The 20,453-nt window shown below is 41.3% G+C and overlaps 1 protein-coding gene across 4 annotated transcripts in view; it reads left to right on the forward strand.

Annotated features, from left to right (window-relative positions):
• gabra3 (gamma-aminobutyric acid type A receptor subunit alpha3) overlaps nucleotides 1-20,453 on the forward strand; it is a 310,113-nt gene that overhangs the window by 243,009 nt on the left and 46,651 nt on the right. For all 4 annotated transcript variants that reach the window (XM_061897864.1, XM_061897866.1, XM_061897865.1 and 1 more), the window contains exons 8-9: nucleotides 3,816-3,968; nucleotides 18,265-18,470. In XM_061897864.1, coding sequence (XP_061753848.1) covers nucleotides 3,816-3,968; nucleotides 18,265-18,470 — 359 coding nt within the window. The remainder of the gene's footprint in view (nucleotides 1-3,815; nucleotides 3,969-18,264; nucleotides 18,471-20,453) is intronic.

The raw sequence follows: 20,453 nt of genomic DNA on the forward strand, positions 1-20,453 counted from the left end.
TCATTTAAATTTTGCGTCAGGCACCACTTTTGAACTTGCAAAATTCCCTACTCGCACAATTCCGTGCGCAGTTTTAGACTATGATTTACTGCAGGTGAAAATGTATCAAATATGATTATTTCAAAATGTTATTTTTTCTAGCTTACTGTTAAGTTTATAAGTGAAATGTGATCTTTATCAGACTCCAGTATAAATGTGGTCCCAATGTGGCCTCCACATCAGTTACGTGTCAAGTTTCATAAAGAGAAAAGTTGACCAAATTCCATAAATGAATAAGGAAGTTACGACCACACAAGAAAACATTGATGTTAGTGGGTTTGTGCCGTGGCTGTTGTGTTGAGGAAATAGGCAGATGGTGGAAAACAACTGCAGGAGGAGGAAGAAGAGAATTGCAGAAAGGAAAGTGATCTTGCTGTGCACACGTATAACGTAGCTCGACCGATAATGACGTAAAAGTTGCAAGCAGGTCGCATTGCTGTTTGAACTGCAGTCATATTCTAAAAGATCATATGAATTTAGACTACCTTATGAAGTGGCCCAAATCTTATGCAAGATAGCACTTAAGAGCATTTTGACAAGCAAAAATTAGCTGATCTGTGGCACTTGAGGGTAAAAAAAATCTGGTTTGGTGTGCTATGTAAACAGAGCCCTGGTAGATCACTCGCAACACAGAATTGTATAGTTTGCACTGGTTATTTAGCGAACTATTTGGGATATTAGATCAGGCCCTGTATGCATAAAAATATCCCGGGAGACCGTACATCTTCTTTTCGGCTCAAAAAGGTTGGTGATCACGGCATTGTATATAAATAAAGTGTTTCTGGAAAGTATTCACAGCGCTTTACTTTTCCCACATTTTCATAGTCATCATTGTCACTAGCGTCCCACTGGGTGTAAATTCTCCTTGCCCACTGGGTTTGAGTTTTCCTTGCCCTTATGTGGGTTCTTCCGAGGATGTCGTAGTCGTAGTGGTTTGTACAGTCCTTTGAGACATTTGTGATTTAGGGCTATATAAATAAACATTGATTGATTGATTATTGATTGATTGATTGATTGATTGATTGACTTAAAATAATTATTGTCCTCAAAATTCTACAGACTATACCCCAAATATATTAAGTGTATGAAAAAAATACATTCACAGCTTTTTCTCAATACTTTGTTGATGCACCTTTGGCAGCAATTACAGCCTCACAAGCTTGGCACATCTCTCTTTGGGCAGTTTCGCCCATTCCTTTTGCTTATTCCTCTTTTCAGCACCTTTCAAGCGCCATCAGGTGTAATAGGGTTTTCATGCAAGGTGTCTCTGCACATTGATGAATTCATCTTTCCCTCTATCCTTACTTGTCTCCCAGTTCCTGCCACTGAAAAACATCCCCATAGCATGATGCTGCCACCACCATGCTTCACAGTGGGGTTGGCATTTACCTGGTGACTAACAGTGCCTAGTCTCCTCCAAACACGACGCCGGGCATTCACGCCAAAGAGTTTAATCTTTGTCTCATCAGAGTAGAGAATTGTGTTTCTCATTGTCTGAGAGTCTTTCAGGTGCATTTTGGTAAACTTTTTACTACGAAAGGGCTTCCATTCGGCCAATCTACCAATCAGGCCTCAATGGTGGATTGCTGCAGAGATGGTTGTCCTTCTGGGAGGTTCTCTTCTCTCCACAGAGGAATGCTGTAGCTCTGAAAGTTTGACCATAGGGTTCTTGTTCACCTCCCTGATTAAACTAAGATGAATGCAGCAATGTACAGAGACATCCTGGATGAAAACCAATGCTTCCCATCCAACCTGATGGAGCTTGAGAGGTACTGCAAAGAGGAATGGGAGAAACTGCCATGCCATGGCTTGGTGTGCCAAGCTTCTGGCATCAAATCAAAAAAGACTTGAGGCTGTAATCGCTGCCAAAGGTGCATCAACAAAGTATTGAGCAAAGGTTGTGAATACTTATGTACATGTGATTTTTTTAACATTTTAATAGATTTGCAAAAGTAAAACATTAAATGTCACATTGTCAGTATGGGGTATCGTCTGTAGAATTTTGAGGACAGCAAATAAAGGATTCCATTTTGGATTAAGGCCGTAACATAACAAAATATAGAAAAAACGAAGCGCTGTGAATCCTTTCCGGATGCGCTATAACTACTACACAAATGTCTGTCTTCCTATATCATTTAGGATTATAATGGCCTCCGACAGTGCCACAGCATTTCTAAATTTCTTATCAAACCACTAACTCAAGTAAGACTAGGAACAACATTGAACCCTCATAGGACATAGGCTAACCTTATTGTATGTTCAGTAAATATTTGCTGTATTTTATACCTTTTTTTTGTATACATGATTATTTTCCCAAGAGGGTTTTTTCATGTTAATGAAATGCAATGTGTTGTTTCTTTTTGTTACTCTATGAAAGCTGTTTGATCAAATGTCTAAATTTAAAATTTATTTAAATTTGCATCACATGATTTTTTTTACAAATTTAAACCTGCAACATTATCTGCTCAAAAGGCTTTCAAAAGGGTATAAAAATAAAACACATTGCGTGTTTGATATTGTTCTGTTTAAGAATGAAGTTTATTGGTAAATTTTTTTTTTTTTTTTTTTTTTTTTTTTTTGTATTTGTAATGTTTTGATGGTGAAGATCAATGAAATCCAATGTCCTTAGAGGGTTAATGACAATTAGTTGTCATCCTGATGCACTAACTCCATTTGTTGAATCAATTTTGGGAGAAAAAAGAAGTAGCAAAAAAAAAACTAAACAAAATACACATTTAGGATATACAGTATGTACATCAACTATACACTATAGAAATGCAGCTGGCAACATAGTATTATTATTATTATTATTATTATAACATTTATAGCAGACACATGGGTCCATCTTAATAGAAAACCCATATGGGGCGGCATAGCTCGGTTGGTAGAGTGGCCGTGTCAGCAACTTGAGGGTTGCAGGTTCGATTCCCGCTTGTGCCATCCTAGTTACTGCCGTTGTGTCCTTGGGCAAGACACTTTACCCGCCTGCTCCCAGTGCCACCCACACTGGTTTAAATGTAACTTAGATATTGGGTTTCACTATGTAAAGCGCTTTGAGTCACTTGAGAAAAGCGCTATATAAATATAATTCACTTCACTTCACATTACAGTACAATACAAAACAACAATAAATTTAATAATTGATATACATGGTCAGTAGAATAAATACAGGCATTTGTTTCAATGTCTCCAGAAACAAGGGGAATACATAAGTCTGATCATTATAGGAAATAGATGGCTCCTTAATTGCGGTTGAAGTTTAAGGTAAACAGAAGATATTAAATGTGAGTTATTCTTGTAAAAATTCATTCTGAGGTAAAGCCGTGTATGTTTCAGGAGGCGAGCCTCTCGAGTCACAGGAGATCTAACAGGTTTCACTTGTGCTTTGACACCAAACAAGCAATGAAACCACTTTGTCGCACTACACTCTGGTCTGTTTTCCTAAAAGCAAACCATGTGTGTGCTGAACTCAAGTAGACACCCGACTGAGAAGATTTTGCCTGGGATTATCTTTTAGTGTTGTTCTGTGCGGCGTTTGGAATGTAAATTATGCATAGCGAAAAACTCTGTTGAAAGAAGAGTTGCTACTCAATGTGAAATTAAAGGTGTTTTTTTTTTTTTTAAACAATTCCTTAAATCAACATCGGTCAGGTCAGGTAAAGCATTAATTTTTTAGGAGAAACCCGCAATTTAAATTTGAATACAATACAACTTAATCAGCTTTGTGTATTCTATTTTCCAATTGTGTGTGTGTTTTTTTTTCTTCCCTCTCTCAGGCGAATATGTGGTGATGACAGCATATTTCCATTTGAAAAGGAAAATTGGCTATTTTGTCATCCAAACCTACCTTCCCTGCATCATGACGGTCATACTGTCACAGGTGTCCTTCTGGTTAAACAGAGAGTCGGTTCCTGCGCGCACTGTATTCGGTGAGTGACATTTTGTGTTTCTATGCAACCCCTCGAATGCACTAAATAATAACTGACGTCCGAGAGGCGGATGGCTGGTGAGTATGAGGCTTTTAAAAGATGAGGTAAGAGCACAGACAATTGTGCAGAGATGCATGTGTTTACTGTGTTGAAGGTAGCAACACAACATCGGGTACAGTGTCTTGGTTTTTATTATTAATCTGTTCTAAGGGTCAGTTGAAAACCAAATCATGTGAAAACTGAGGAAGTAAACCATGAAAAAGCAAATAATCTGTTTCAAACACCCGAAAATAAAAACACAAAACACTTTTTAGAGGGAATAATATTATTTTTACTCACAGAAAACAATGCAAAATGCATAGAAATGACAAATAAAACAGATAAATTAACATTTATCATTATGTTTACATTTATTGAAGATTTGGCGGTGATGAGTGGTGAGGATGGAAGACCGATACAAAAAAGTTATTTTTGGAATTTAATACTGTTTCTCAACTTGTTGTATACCACACATACGTGTGTGTTCATTCAACTTTGTTTACATCAACTGGTTTAATAACATGCACGGCAAGACAGCGATACAGCACCACACGACACACCACACTGTCGGCACGCCGCAGTCTTCTGTGCCCTAGTGCAGTCTTACATCAGCACCTCCTCCCCTTATTACATCAGCAGGGACTGCAAGGTGGAACTAATCTGTTGAGTCAATCTGAGCACGTTGGCTACATTTAAAGTGGCAGACCGCAAGGAGCGCTTGTAGCTCTTTTAGTACAAGCAAATTCTATCTCTGCCAACACCATCACCATTTCACCCATGATTGTTTGGCTGAAGTTACTCGGCAGTGTGGTGCGTTCGGTGACACTCTGAAAACACGGACTTTAAGGCTCTCATTGGTTTCGGTTGGACTCTTTTTTTATACTGCATGATGAATTGGCTCTATGGTGATTTATTTTGCAGCTGTACTTAAAAAAAAGCACATATTCACAGTCAACAATTGGTGTGTATTTGTATTAAAACTGGGACTATATATGTATAAAAACCAAGACATATTTTTGGAAAACATTTTTACCTAAACCGAAACACATTAAAACCGAGGTATTGTTTGGGCCACCAAAATTGTTTGGTTGGGAGATTAGTTTAAGAAACCGTATTTTAAATCCATTCTAAATATAATATCCAAAACTATTTGTAGTTTTGTTTTCATTGATTTTTTTTAATTTTTTTATTTCATTTGAACAACATTTCTCTCACTCTTTGCTTCTTTTTTAATTAACCATTTTCTTCCCTTGAGGGGAAAGGTATGAATCGGAGCTTCATGACAGTGTTTATTTGTTTATTTACTCTGATCCCCATCAGATTACATTGCAATAACATTAAAAATAATATGAATGTTTCATAATAATATGTTAAAATGTATTCCCGAAAGATCAGCTACAATGAAATACTACATCAGTTCATTACTACAGCTTTATGTCTAACTTAAATGAATATAATTTTATTATCTAACAGGGATGATACAGTTCAACATAGTTCCAAAACAATTAATGCAACCGATGTGCTGTACAGAGTTTATACCAATTGCTGATTTACAACTCTTTTAAATGAAAAACACATTAACACACTAAATAATCAATCAATATGCTAAAATAAACTGACTATATACATCAAATTCGTATTTTTTGGCAACTCATGATCTGCTATACTGTACAATTGGTTCGTTTTAATAGGCAACTCTTAAAAATGTGACTACTGGAAAAAAACAGATTTTTCTGCTTGACATAACCTTTATTCTTGTTGTTTTTTTTATAAATGCACACAATCAAAATTGAAATTGCACTTTTAACATATGTGCATTAATAAAACGAATTAAGAAAAAAATGGTCTGCTGTTCAGAGTCACACTAACCAAGGCACCCACACACCACCACTAATGCATGCTCTATTGCAGCGGCATTGCGGAAACTATGTCCGAGTATTCAAAGTTTTGAGCACTCTATACATGCCAAATTTTGTCAATTTGCATTAGTTGCATTTACAAAACAATCAACAGAATAAACATTTAAAACTTTTTTCTCATCGAATGGAGGAATAGTTCATCGTTAGATCACCAGCACAGTCATCTTAAGAGCCATTGTTTCCCCCGTCTTAAAATGAGCACCCCGTTGTAATTATATTTCGGAATTTTTGGGGTGGAAAAACACAGTTGTAGATGTCGCTTCCAACAGAGCATATATTTGGTGGTGGTACCAAGACTTGTGTTTCCTGTTTGGCATGCCTAGGGAAGCTAGGCATTTGCTGAAGGCAATGATTAGATGCCTCTACTTCAAACATCATCCTCTGTCTTCAGATTTGGCCATGTAGCAATATATCAACTCCTTATTGGCCAAAGAACACCCGCATAGCTTAGACTTACAGTTGTGATCAAAATTATTCAACCCCCACACAATGTTGGTGTTTTAGCAAGTTGGACATTTATTCCGTATTTTGTTTATAGTCATATCAAATAAAGATGTGTTAAATAGACAAATGCAACTTAAATTGTAACACTGTATTTTACAAAATACCAAAAAAGGACATTTTTCTTAATATTTCATTGACAAAATTATTCAACCCCCTAGTTACATGCATCTTTAGTACTTAGTAGAACACCATTTGGTAGTAATTACATCCTTCAAACGTGATACATAACCGGACACAAGCTTCTTGCAACGATCTACATGTGTTTTAGTCCATTCCTCTTGGGCAAAGCCCTCCAGTTCATTCATATTCTTGGGCTTGCGTGCTGCAACTGCCTTCTTCAAGTCCCACCACAGGTTTTCTATAGGGTTTAGGTCTGGCGACTGTGATGGCCACTCCAGAGTCTTCCAGCCCCTCCTCTGCAACCACTCTGCAGTTGATTTGGAGGTATGCTTGGGATCGTTGTCCTGTTGGAAGGTCCAACGTCTCCCAAGCCTCAGCTTCGTTACTGACTTCATGACATTTGAAGCTAATATATCCTGGTAGGAAATAGAATTCATAATGCCTTGAACGCGCTGGGAATTCCCGGTACCTGAGGCAGAGAAACAGCCCCAGAGCATGATTGACCCCCCCCACCCCCCCATGCTTAACAGTAGGCACGGTGTTCTTCTCTTTGTAAGCTTCATTTTTTCTCCTCCAGACATAACGGTGATTCATAGGCCCAAAAGTTCCACTTTTGTCTCATCACTCCATAGAACAGTTTCCCAAAACCTTTGGGGTTTGGCCAGATGATTTTTGGCATACTGGAGTCTATTTTTACTGTACCTGGTAGTCAGAAGTGGGGTGCGCCTGGGAGTTCTGGCATGGAGGCCTTCATCTCGTAGTGCGCACCTTATTGTCTGGGACGAAACCTGCGTTCCCCCCTCTGCAATGTCCTGTTGTAGTTCCTCAGCTGTTACCCGGGGGGTTTTCACCACTGTACACACACAGCATCCTCTTTCTACCACGCCCAAGTAGTGTTTCCACTGTGCCTTTTGCTTTAAACTTGCGAATTATGCTCCCAACTGTGTCTCTTGGAATGTGTAATGTCTTTGCTATTTTCCTATATTCATATCCTTTATTATGAAGAGAAATTACCTCTTATCTTGACTTTTTTGACCACTCCCTGGACTTCACCATGTTGCAAATATACCATTGACCATCTACAAGAAGCTGAGCGTCAGTCTTTTTCAGTTTAATTGTTGCTCGTTATGGTTCTAATCACATCTACAGGTGTTTTCAACACCTGATTGAAAAGACCTTATTCAAATTATGTTCTTAAGAGTTATGACCTTCAAGGGATTGAATAATTTTGTCAATGAGATATTAAGAGAAATGACACTGGTATGTTACAAAATATAATGTTGTAATTCAAGTTGCATTAGTCTATTTAATGCATCTTTATTTGATATGACTATAAACAAAATACGGAATAAATGTCCAACTTGCTAAAACATCCAAATTGTGTGGGGGTTGAATAATTTTGATCACAACTGTAGACAAAGTTTCAGTTCCTGTATACCGCACAAAGCCTGCTGGGTATTGTAGTACCGTATTTTTCGGAGTATAAGTCCCTGTCACATTCCGCCTCGGGTGAAGGTAATGTAACCTTTGCAAACCAGACTTCAAATCAAGGATGGCAAGGCACACAGTTGGTAACAGTTTACAAACATTTATTTAAATCCCACAAAGTGTCAAGAGGTGAACAACAACAGGAAGACAAAGCACCCACAATCTATAACAGTAATAAATAAAGACAATATTAGTATCATATATTATATATAGTACATTTATACTCTAAATATATTTCAAAGTCGCATGCGTTAAATAGGCCTATATATATATATATATATATATAATTTAAATAAGCATATTAAAATAATCAAAATGTAAATCATCCATTATATCAAAATACATATATTCACAATCAAAGGTCAAACATCAAATATATCAAAGTAAAGAATTAAATAACAAAACAGATTTAGCAAAATAAACTGGTAATCAACAAAACTCATTCAACTGGTTACATCACAACATAATGTCATCATCAAAAATAATCACCTCAGTAGTTGTTTGATGTATGGAGACCAAAACTCTTGCTCAGGACAGAGAACCTCCTCTGGCAGTGACAGACAGCAGACTGCAGAAAAATGGCATTTTCCCCACTTAAATAGCCCATAGCCCCACCCACTAGCTGGGACCAATTTGACAGGGGAAATTTAAAAAACAGTTATTTTGTAAATTACACCATAAATAAACCATCATATGTCTAAAAAGTATTCACAAAGTACTTTTGCATTTTTAAAGCAGTCATTTTTGTACACAGTGTATTCAGGCTTAGACAACACAACTTTCACATGTCCAGTGTCTCTCATCAACACCCAGCTCCTGAAAGTCATGGTATGGCCCACATTAGGCCTAATTAGTCAAAGCAGGTGTGCTCAGCTACATAAAGCCTTGAGCCCCACCCTGACTCTTTTAGCCACACATGCAGAGCCATGGTGACTGACAGCTTACAATTTCTTTGTTAAGCATGCTTTCCACTGACTAAAAACAAATCTGCATGGTTGGAGAGGAAGCCAAAGGTCAAACAGTGACAGTGTGTGGTCAAACTGTCACAGTCCCTCCTAAGCATAAGTCACACCTGCCGAAAATGCATAATAAAGAAGATAAAAAACATATATAAGTCACACTGGAGTATAAGTTGCATTTTTTGGGGAAATTTATTTGATAAAATCCAACACCAAAAATAGACATTTGAAAGGCAATTTAAAATAAATAAAGAATAGTGAACAACAGTCTGAATAAGTGTAGGTTATATGACGCATAAATAATCAACTGAGAACGTGCCTGGTATGTTAACGTAACATATTATGGTAAGAGTCATTCAAATAACTATAACTTTTAGAACATTGTATACGTTTACCAAACAATCTGTCACTCCTAATTGCTAAATCCGAATCCGTTAATGAGCTAAATAATATTATTTTATATTTTACGGTAATGTGTTAATAATTTCACACACAAGTCGCACCTGAGTATATGTCGCACCCCCGGCCAAACTATGAAAAAAACTGGGACTTATAGTACAAAAAATATGGTAAATAAACATTAGGCAACACAGCTAGTTTGCATGGTTTGTATATATATTTCAACTAAATTTTTTCCAAAGTAATGCCTTTTTCAGAACAGATTTTCTATTGCAATGCTGAACTAGCAAAGAGGCAGCATTTACATGTTAGAGATGTTGAAGTGCGATGATAATTTCTCATTGTCTCTCATTTACCAACAAAAATGAGATCGCTTTCAACAGTTCACACATGCTCTTAGCGTGCGAGGGAAAAGCTGTTGAAACATAAATTAATGTTTAAGATTGACAAACACGTTTTAAGTGTACAATAAACACAGGATGTGTGCAGCCAAACTTTTGCCCTGTTTTCATACGGTATATGTCATAACATGCGTTCTAAACATCGGGCCTTACAAACTAGTCTGTTTGCCCGTGTATCACTCCACGTTGATGACTCAGTTTTTTTGGGTCGGGGGGGGGGGATTTTATACGCAGTACGACTGTGTGCATGGCGACGGTCGCTGGCTCCGGCCGTGCCCTGCCCATCCTGCCCGCCAACGCCCGCAGGACCTGGCACTGTTGGCGGCTGTTCGCTGCCACCTTGGCGAGCACGCTTACGAGATCTGTCCGGAGGTCGATTTCCCCCGTCTCCGGTGGTCCCACGTTGGGTGCCAAATTGTGGAAGTCTACTTGTTCCGGGTTCTCGGGACCACCAAGGACTGACATGACAGGCTATCAAGTTCGACTAGGTTTATTTTTACAATAAATCTTTTCTGCTTTTCAGCAATTGTCTATACTTCAGCAATGTCTTTCTGCTTTTCAGCATTGTCGTATGTCCGACTCTCACTGCCGCCGCCTCCCGACTGCCGCCTTTTACAGAGCGACAGGTGCGGAGGCCACGGCCACCACATACCTCCACCCCCAATTCCAGCATGGATTTTAATTCCTCCCAAACCATTTTGCGTTTGTGTTCGGGGAGCCTGTATGGCCGAGATGGCACCATAACCCCCAGGCTGGTCTCTATATGATGCTGGATGAGATTCGTGCGGCCGGGTTGAGGGGAGAACACGTCAAAGAAGCGCCGCTGCAGCTTAGCAACATCCGCTTTCTGCGCTAACGTGAGCTGGTTATCACAGGGAAGTGGAGAGGGAGGAACAGAGCGCGGGATCTCTGGTCCCAACTCCTCCTCCTCTCTTATTACTGAGACAGGCTCCGCCTCCCTCCATGCTTTCCACAAGTTAAGATGGTAGATTTGCATGTGTCCGCCCCCCGCCCCGGTCCAAGCTTCGAACCTTGTCTTTAATCTCCTTTCTAATGACTTAAATTTTCTTACTAAAGAATTGCATAAAGTCATCAGCTGAGTGGGTGGAGCTACTGGAAGGAGTCCCTTGTTGGGTTAGCGATGCTACCGTACTAAACAAAAATTTAGGATCGTTTTTATTACGGTGGATGAGATTTGAGTAATAATTAGCTTTAGCTAAGGTAAGCATGCGTTTATAAGTTATTAAACCATCACTAAATGCTTGATGGTGCACCTCAAGTTTAGTCGTGCGCCATTTGCGTTCCAGCTTTCTGCATAATAATTTCTGAGCTCTAGTTTCTTTTGTAAACCACGGGGTGCGCTTTTTTGGAGCCTTTTTTAACTTTAGCGGTGCTATGTTATCAATGGTTTCGCGCAGGGCGTCGTTAAAGTTGTTAGTGAGGTTATCAATAGAGCCCACATACTTTGGGAATGGTGCCATTACCGAGGGCAGTAGGTCAGCAAGAGTTGTCATTTTGGCCGTATTAATGTTGCGGCTGCTATAGCAGTTATTATTATTATTAGTTTGACGAATATGCGTCTGAACCTCGAATTTTATAAGGTAATGATCGGACAATACTTTAGTATACGGGAGTATCGTAACTTTGGAAGCGGTGATACCCCTGACAAGCACTAGGTCTATCGTATTACCGTTGCGATGCGTGGGTTCATTTATTATTTGTGTGAGACCACAGCTATCAATTATAGTCTGGAGCGCTACGCACGGTGGGTCCGATGGGGTATTCATATGGATATAAAAGTCCCCCATGATGATTATATTATCGGCGTGTGTCACTAGATCAGCAACGAACTCTGAGAATTCATTGATAAAGTCCGAACAGGGCCCTGGGGGGCGGTAGATAACAGCCAGGTGTAGAGGCAGCGGTGTGACAGACCTCATAGTAAGCACCTCAAACGATTTATATTTATTATTTATGTTAGGACTAAGGTTAAAGTTTTCGTTGTATATTAGTGCGACCCCCTCACCCCTTTTAAGCGGACGGGCAATATGCGCATGTGTAAAGTTAGGAGGACATGCCTCATTTAGCGCAAAAAAGTCGTTTGGTTTAAGCCAGGTTTCACTGAGACCGATGACGTTAAGATTGTTGTCTCTGATGATATCATTAACTAACAACGCTTTGGGAGACAATTATTTTATGTTTAAAAAACCTATATTATAGGTAGTAGGCTGTTTTAGGGAATTTTTGATCAAATTATCCGTAGTAGCAATATTAATAATGTTGTTTATTATGCCCAGTGCATTCAGTATAATTACGACCATATCTAGGAATTGATACGACGGGAATGTTCCGATTGTTTGATTGTTGCTTTGATAAACTGCACACATCATGGTTAGCCTCCTCAGTAACGGGGATTTTCCGATTGTTTGTTTGTTGCTTTGATAAACTGCACGCATCATAGTTAGCCACCTCAGTAAAACACATGTCCAACTCTGAAACACTCAAAGCAGAAAAAACTTGTTCTAATTTAACTGACTCCTTACCCAGACCAGTAGTCTCGCATCCTTTATTTAAATCCGTCTTCAGGGTGGAGGGAAGTGGTGTTCTGTGGGGATTAGCCTTCTGCTTCGTTTTTAGCCCCGCTCGACATCCGCGTTTCCGATCACACCGCTGGCGTCTGCTCCGTAGACGTCCCCCGCTGCTACTAGACTCCGCTGCTTCACAGGCCGCTGGATGTAGCCGCCGACGTATTCCCATGCTAGTTAGCACGGTTAGCACGCACGCGTCTATCAGTCCAAAACGGCCCGATATGTCCATATCCAGAAGTGTCTGGCGGTCGTACGTGATCACGGAGTGACCACGATGCGAGCCAGCCATGAAGTCTGCAGAACTGTCCGGCATTTCCGCCAAATGTTCCATCTTTAGCAAGAGCACCGCAGTGTCGCAGCCCGTCCGGGCGCCGCCATCTTGCTTTTTTATTCAGCCGCTCCACCAGCCCATCTGTTTGTGGGTGGTACACACTGATGCGGATCGCTTAAATTCTCAAATACGCGTACAGTTCCTTTATCGTGTGTGACATAAAGGACGTGCCCTGGTCAGTCAGAATCTCTTTTGGGATTCCAACTCGGGAGATGACCTGAAACAGCCCTTGCGCCACACTCTTTGCAGAGATGGAGCGCAGCGGCACTGCTTCGGGGTAGCGTCTTGCGTAATCCACCAGGACTAACACAAAGCGATACCCCCATGAGCTCTGGTGAAATAGTCCGATGAGTTCCATCCCAATTCTCTTGAATGGGACCTCCATGAGCGGCAATGGGCGCAAAGGTGCCTTCGGGGTGGCCGCTGGGTTCACCAGCTGGCAGTCCGGGCAAGCAGCGCACCAGCAGCGCACGTCTGCCCGGATGACCGGCCAATAGAACCGGACCATGACCCGAATGAGTGTTTTATCATACCCTAAATGTCCAGCCATAAGATTAACATGCGCCGCCTGGAAAACCATTTCCCAGCGGGATTTCGGCACCAACAACTGGGTGTTTTCCTCTCCTGTTTGAGTGGCACGGCTGACTCGGTACAATCGATCTCTAATAATAGAGAAGTGAGGGAATACACGCGCTGTTCCCGGGCGCATCAGCTGACCGTCGACGTCGTCTACCTGGTCCCAGGCCGCACATAAAATTTCATCTCCAGACTGCTCGAGGGGAAAATCCTCCGTAGGACGCCAATAGGGGGCCGAGAAGGTTTCCCGCGAAGCCCCCACCAGTTCCCGCTCGGCAGTGTCGGATAACCCCGCCTCACCACTGAGAACTGCGCGGATACTCCCCTTTCCTACGGTCCGTGAACGCACCCCTACGCATTGTGTCAGTAAACGATTGAACCCCGGCCAATTTGTGGCCAAAATTACAGGGTTCGAGAGGTGTGTACCTACAGCTACCTCAACCCTAAGCTTTTGGCCCTCGTACCAAATTTCTACTGGTACTCGTGCACATCCCCATGAACACACCTGATTTTTAGCCGTATTGCATGCTTCAAAGCCCCGGGTCGAACCAGGTTCTGGTGGATCATGGTCTGCCCGCAGCCTGAATCCACCATCGTCTGGTATGTATTCCCTTGTATCGTTACCTTGATACCGTACGTCTCACCCGGGTCGGGGGAGGGCACTGAGGGGCCGGCCACCATGGCCACGCGCCCCACCTCCACCTGCTGAGGTCCCTGACGCGCGTGACCGGGCCGCCCACGCCTCCAGCATGCCTGCCCGCCCGCCCAAGCGTTTGAGGGGCCGTCTGCACGGGAGATGTTCTGGGGACAGCAGCCGGGACCTGCGGGAAAAAAACGGAAGGGGAGTCACGCGGGTTATGGCGGGAAATGTGCACTGTTCTCTCCTTTTTCTGTCACGCGCTCTGCCCGCACGTCATTGGTGCGGGTTGCTTCTTGCGGTGGACGGCCAGGTGGTCCTTGGCGAGGGTCACCGCAGCTGCCAGGTCACGTGGCCGTTGGTATCGGACCCAGTCGGCCGTCTTCTTGGGGATCGCCTCCAGGAACTGCTCCTGGATGACCTGATCCAGTAGTCGGCCATCTCCTTCTCCTGGTTGGAGCCAGCGCGTCGCTGCCTCTTGAAGCCGCTGGCAAAAGGCGAATGGGCGGTCCTCCTTACCCAGACACATGGACCGGAACTGGCATCGGTAGTCTTCGGTGGTGCCTCCAGTCCAGTCCAGCACAGCCCTCCTCAGGTCCGCGAATCGCACTCCGGATGCCGCCGGCAGGCTGAGCACTGCTGCGCCTCCCCCGCCAGGAGCAGCAAGAGCCACACGCCCCACTCCTCCTCCAGCCACGCACACGCTCTTGCCGTGGCCGGAAAAACGTCCAGAAATGCATGGGGATCTTCCCTTCCCCCATGCGGTGCATGGCGACGGTCGCTGGCTCCGGCCGTGCCCTGCCCATCCTGCCCGCCAACGCCCGCACGACCTGGCACTGTTGGCGGCTGTTCGCTGCCACCTTGGCGAGCACGCTTACGAGATCTGTCCGGAGGTCGATTTCCCCCGTCTCCGGTGGGCCCACGTTGGGTGCCAAATTGTGGAAGTCTACTTGTTCCGGGTTCTCGGGACCACCAAGGACTGACATGACAGGCTTCCAAGTTCAACAAGGTTTATTTTTACAATAAATCTTTTCTGCTTTTTCAGCAATTGTCTATACTTCAGCAATGTCTTTCTGCTTTTCAGCATTGTCGTATGTCCGACTCTCACTGCCGCTGCCTCCCGACTGCCGACCTTTTACAGAGCGACAGGTGATTAGACAAACACTTTCAGCTTTGTCATCCAATCACCTGTCGCCAACCTCGATGCCGGTCCTGCCGCACCCTGCTTCCCTGCAGGTGCGCAGGCCACGCCCACCACAGACTGTAAAATAAGCCAAAAAGGGGGTCAAAATAAAAGTTACAAGTGCCAGCACTTTGATAAAGAGAATGAGAAACACTGTTGAATTCATGAAAGGGTTTGAATCAAAGTACAGAGGTGGCATCCCTGCGTCTCTCCTCTTTGCCTTGTTCACCAACAAAAGTCTTAATTTTATTCGTCATATAATGTTTGTTACATTATTTTCTGCAGGTGAAATTATAAATATACTCTATAAAATGTGTTTTTCGGTTAGTTTTTAGGGGTGTCTGGAACAGATTAATTGAGTTTACAGTAGTACCACAATTTACAAGCTTAATTAGTTCTGTGACGAGCACTTTACTCAAAACACTTATATCTTAATTCAACGCCTCCCATAAAAATAAACATAAGTCAATTTATCTGGTGCTCAGCCCCCTAAAACAGCAAAATTTTAACAGGTAACATCCCTTTTGGAAAAAAAAATTATATAAGAAATAAAAACAATACAATATAATGTTGTACAAACAACTACAGTAGGTTTTATGAAGTAACGTGATAATAATGTACAGCATTTAGCTTGGAGTGTGGACTTTTTTCACCTGCTTCTCTGTCAAACACACCATCAGCACCTTTTCTATATTTTCATCGATAAATGCTCGCCATTTAGATATTTTAACATTCTGCCATTTAAAAAATATTATTTTTAAATGATTTGCTGGCATTTGACTCATTCTGCTTTAGTATAGTGCAGGCTAGCAGTGACACCTTGTTTTGCCATGTTTGCGACACAGTCTGTCATGTTTTTGATGACTTCTTTCTTTAATTTGATGAATATTATCCACTTCTGTCACTCAACACAGTCATTCACTCATTTTGTTCCTTCCATGCTTGGAAAACTAAGTTATTTTGATCTCTCATTTGAGGTAATGCTCGCAGGCAAGACCAGCTGGCCGGATTTAACGGTGTTCACTGTGACATTCGCTTTGCATACTAATGGTGGAGATGCCTGTTTTTTTGCAACTTAAAACACAACAATTGTTCGTATCTCAAAAAACTATTAGTATAAGGCAGTGTTTTTCAACCACTGTATTGTCTGGTGTGCCATGGGAAATGATGCAACTACACCTATTTGGTCAAAAAAAATATTTTTTGCAAATCAATCTTTATAAACTGCAAATAACGTGCCATTGTCGGGTGTCTATGCTGTATAGAGCTCGGCAGGGTTAACCATGTAGTACTCCATATCAGTAGGTGCATTGCTTTGTAGAAGTCGGAACGTGTCGAGGATGGTTTGTCGTGATCCCAATATGCAGACCATAGCAGCAGACGGCATGCACATAAAAAGGTATGTAACGCTTAAACCAAAAATTAACAAAACGGAGAGGAAAAGGCAATGAAGCATAGTGATGGCTATGCAAAATGAAAGTAAAACTGAACAAGCTACACCATAAACAAAAACAGAATGCTGGACGACAGCAAAGACTTACAGCGTGTGGAGCAGAGATGGCGTCCACAAAGTACATCCGTACATGACATGACAATCAAAAGAAGGAAAGCGTCCGCACAACTGAAATAATCTTGTTTGCCAATAAAAAGCAGGTCAGGCAATATAACTCAAAGGAAGGCGTGAAGCTGCTACAGGAAAATGCCAACAAAACAGGAAAAGCCACCAAAACAACAGCGCAAGACATGAACTAAAGCACTACTCTCACACCCCGCCTCGGGTGAAGGTAATGTAACCCATTGAAAACCGGACTTTAAATCAAGGATGGCAAGGCACGCAGTGGTAACAGTTTACAAATATTTATTTAAAATCCCAAAAAGTGTCAAGAGGTGAACAACAACAGAAAGACCAAGCACCCAGAATCTCAGTAGTTGGTTTGATGTATGAACCTCGAAACTCTTGGTCAGGACAGACAACCTCCTCTGGCAGTGACAGACAGCAGACTGGCAGAAAAATGGCATTTTCCCCACTTAAATAGCCCATAGCCCCGCCCACTAGCTGGGACCAATTTGACAGGGGAAATTAAGCAATCAGTTATTTTGTAATTTACACCATAAGTAACAATCACTTGTCTAAAAAATATTCACATTGTACTTTTGTATTTGTAAAGCAGTCTTTTTTGTACACAGTGTATTCAGGCTTAGACAACACAACTTTCAAATGTCCAGTGTCCCTCTTCAACACCCAGTTACTGACAATAATGGTTTGGCCCAAATTAGGCCTAATTAGTCAAAGCAGGTGTGCTCACCTACATAAAGCCCTCAGCCCCTTCCTGACTCTTTTAGCCACACCTTCAGAGCCATGGTGAGTGACAGGTTGCAACTTGTTTGTGGAGCATGCTGTTTGTAGTGTGTCAATGTTGAGCTTCTTAACAAATGTGCATGGTTTGAGAGGAAGCCAAAAGTCAAACAGTGACAGTATGGGGTCAAACTGTCACAACTACACACAGGAAAACAACAACAAACTCAAAATAAGGCACGACAACTTGGTAGGGATTCATGTTTAAGGTTTTCTGCTGGTGGTGTGTCTCCGTATTTTCTTTATTAAAAATGTGCCTTGGCTCAAAAAAGGTTGAAAAACACTTGGTTAAGCAACACACTGTACATTATTTCTTGCTTCAGTTTTTGTAGTGATTTGGTTTTTGTCTGACCTTTTGGAACACAAATAGGGGTACCACTGTAGAGTATGTGAAAAAATATTATGGGTATTCTCCTTTCTCACAGTGAGACTGTAAAACCATGTGATGATGTCAGACAAAATATAATGGAGCACAATTATAGTACCACTAAAATATTGTATCAGAAAAAGTATTTTATAAAATTATGAAATTCTGAAGGTTATGTAGTGAGTACTTAAGAGTGTCCTGTTAAGTGTTAAATACAGTCTTGTGTCAACTCATAAGTAACACTTGCACAAGCTAATGAGAGCCAAACACTGTACAGTACATCATATAAAAGATGTAGCTTCTATTGTGTATAGGATTTTATTGCATCTTGCAAGCGCCACCTTTGGAACAACACCAAGTTTGCACAAAGTAATGATTTTCTATCCAGTAAAATGAGCTGTTCAATGATGTTTTTTACTCTATTCTCAGGGGTCACCACAGTCCTCACCATGACAACCCTGAGCATCAGTGCTCGCAACTCCCTCCCTAAGGTTGCCTATGCCACAGCCATGGACTGGTTCATGGCCGTGTGCTATGCATTTGTCTTCTCTGCCTTGATTGAGTTTGCCACAGTCAACTACTTCACCAAGCGCAGCTGGGCGTGGGATGGGAAAAAAGAGGGCATGGAAATCAGGGTGAGTGACTCCTGTTTGAAAATTGCATTGACATATCATAACAATAAATGTGTCCCAATAAGTGACCAAATTTAGGAATCTCTCCTAATTGGTTTAATATCCGTCCTGCGGTATTAATTCCGCCTTATGCAATTCCATGTTTTACCTTTTATATTCTTGTTCCAAAATGCTCCAAGAGCCGCCGAGAATGTCGTCAATTTCCAGTGGAGGATGGACCAGGGCAGATTTGAATTTCCGCGCGTTCCCCTTAAAGCATTCTAGACTACTTTGTAAGAGGCGCTTTTATTTATTCATTAAGAGCCAAATGGAACAAGGACAGGGGAGTGAAAAACGGAGAGCAGGAACAGAGGTAAACTCCCAAAGACACTTGCCCCAATTTAGGATGGCAGCATATGTTCGAGCCCCATCTTAGTCAGTGTAAACCCATTCTGTCAAGATGAGACAGCATCTTGCGTACCGTCTGCTCATTTACAGAGAAAAAAAGGCGACCTGACAAAAAAGTGAGGGTGTCTGGTTTAAAGTAATCTCCGGAGGCCAATATTATTTTTACTCTAAAGGTGTTTTACAGCCCAAAGATTTGTCAATATTGTGCACTCCTGTGTCTGTTTATAAGTAGAGAAAACGGTGGAAGTAATTGGATCAGTCCAAGAAAGTTTAAATATGCATGAAAGCACAATGTTTTCTGCAAATTCATTGTTGTGGGTGTGTGTGGTTGATTCAATTTAAAGTATTGGGTTTTCTTTGAAAGAGGGGGCCAATATGCAAATGCTGAAGTCTAAGTCTGTTTTGGTCAAATATGTTCTGAGCTTGTTTAAATGACACACATCTCCAAAGATGAAGTGCATTTTAAACATAGGAGTACTACTGCAATAGGTAATGTTATCCTCATTGTTTTCAGTAAATTTTTAACCTCTTGAGGTCCAAGCAGTTTGCCTACAATTTTTTATTTTTTATTTGTCTTCGCTATTTGGGCTTATTGGACCCTAATTAGAATAAAAACTAAGAATCAACTTTTGATATGATGTACTCAGTCGTGTACTTCATGTTTACTGACATGCTAATTCTTATTTTACAAAAAATGTTTCAAATTCCATTGTATGTTATACTCTTCTGACACCATCGGAGGGCAGTATAAGTGTCCACATAAGCAGCCATAAGACCCCAATTTAGTAGTGTACACAATATTGGAAATAAGAGCTAAAATGTGCTGTCCACACATGTGGCCACTAAGTCTTTAGAGGTTTTAATGTCCAAAAGTCCTCAATAGGGTGGGGTATATTTCACATTAAAACTGACAAGCCTTGGAGTCGATACTGGTACTCAATGAAAGGTACCACATTCTGGTACTTTTGTGTGAGGTCATGTGTTCATAAATGTTAATTGTTTAATAATAAAATTCATTATTCAATAGTGAGCTGAAAATGATAATTGTGTTGTTTAATTATTAGTTCTTGTTTTCTTACACTTCTAAGTCTCATTTGCAAGTAAGTATAGTAGAGTTTGCATGCAGTTGCAGTTCCAAGATATTAGATGGCAGTAGTCTATAGGCTACGGCAGAGGTGTGTATAAATAGAGTATGGCCAACTTGGTTTCGGACTGTCTCCTAAATGATTGGTCACATGACTGCAGGGCGCCATATTTGCTTCCAAATTTTAGCTGTCGAAAGTTGGCGCTACGTGTACACTGCATCTACGGATTTGTTTGAAAGTTGGAGCTACACATACACTGCATCTACTCATTTGACATCTATTTAAATTGAATGTTTTTTTGCCGTGGTAACATGCCTATCCATACATAACTGACATACTGTTTTTTTGTTACAAATATGTTTTATTGATTTTCATTATTACAAACATATATGAAAATCAAAAGTTAATTAATAATGGATTGTACGAGGCAAAATTGTGTACAAAAGCGCAAATGGAGACAGCGGTTTCCGCATTGCACCCACTGGTACTCTGCTGCTAAGAATGCAGCAAAAAA

The sequence above is a fragment of the Nerophis ophidion genome, linkage group LG04, assembly GCF_033978795.1.
Source record: "Nerophis ophidion isolate RoL-2023_Sa linkage group LG04, RoL_Noph_v1.0, whole genome shotgun sequence".
Classification (NCBI taxonomy): domain Eukaryota; kingdom Metazoa; phylum Chordata; class Actinopteri; order Syngnathiformes; family Syngnathidae; genus Nerophis; species Nerophis ophidion.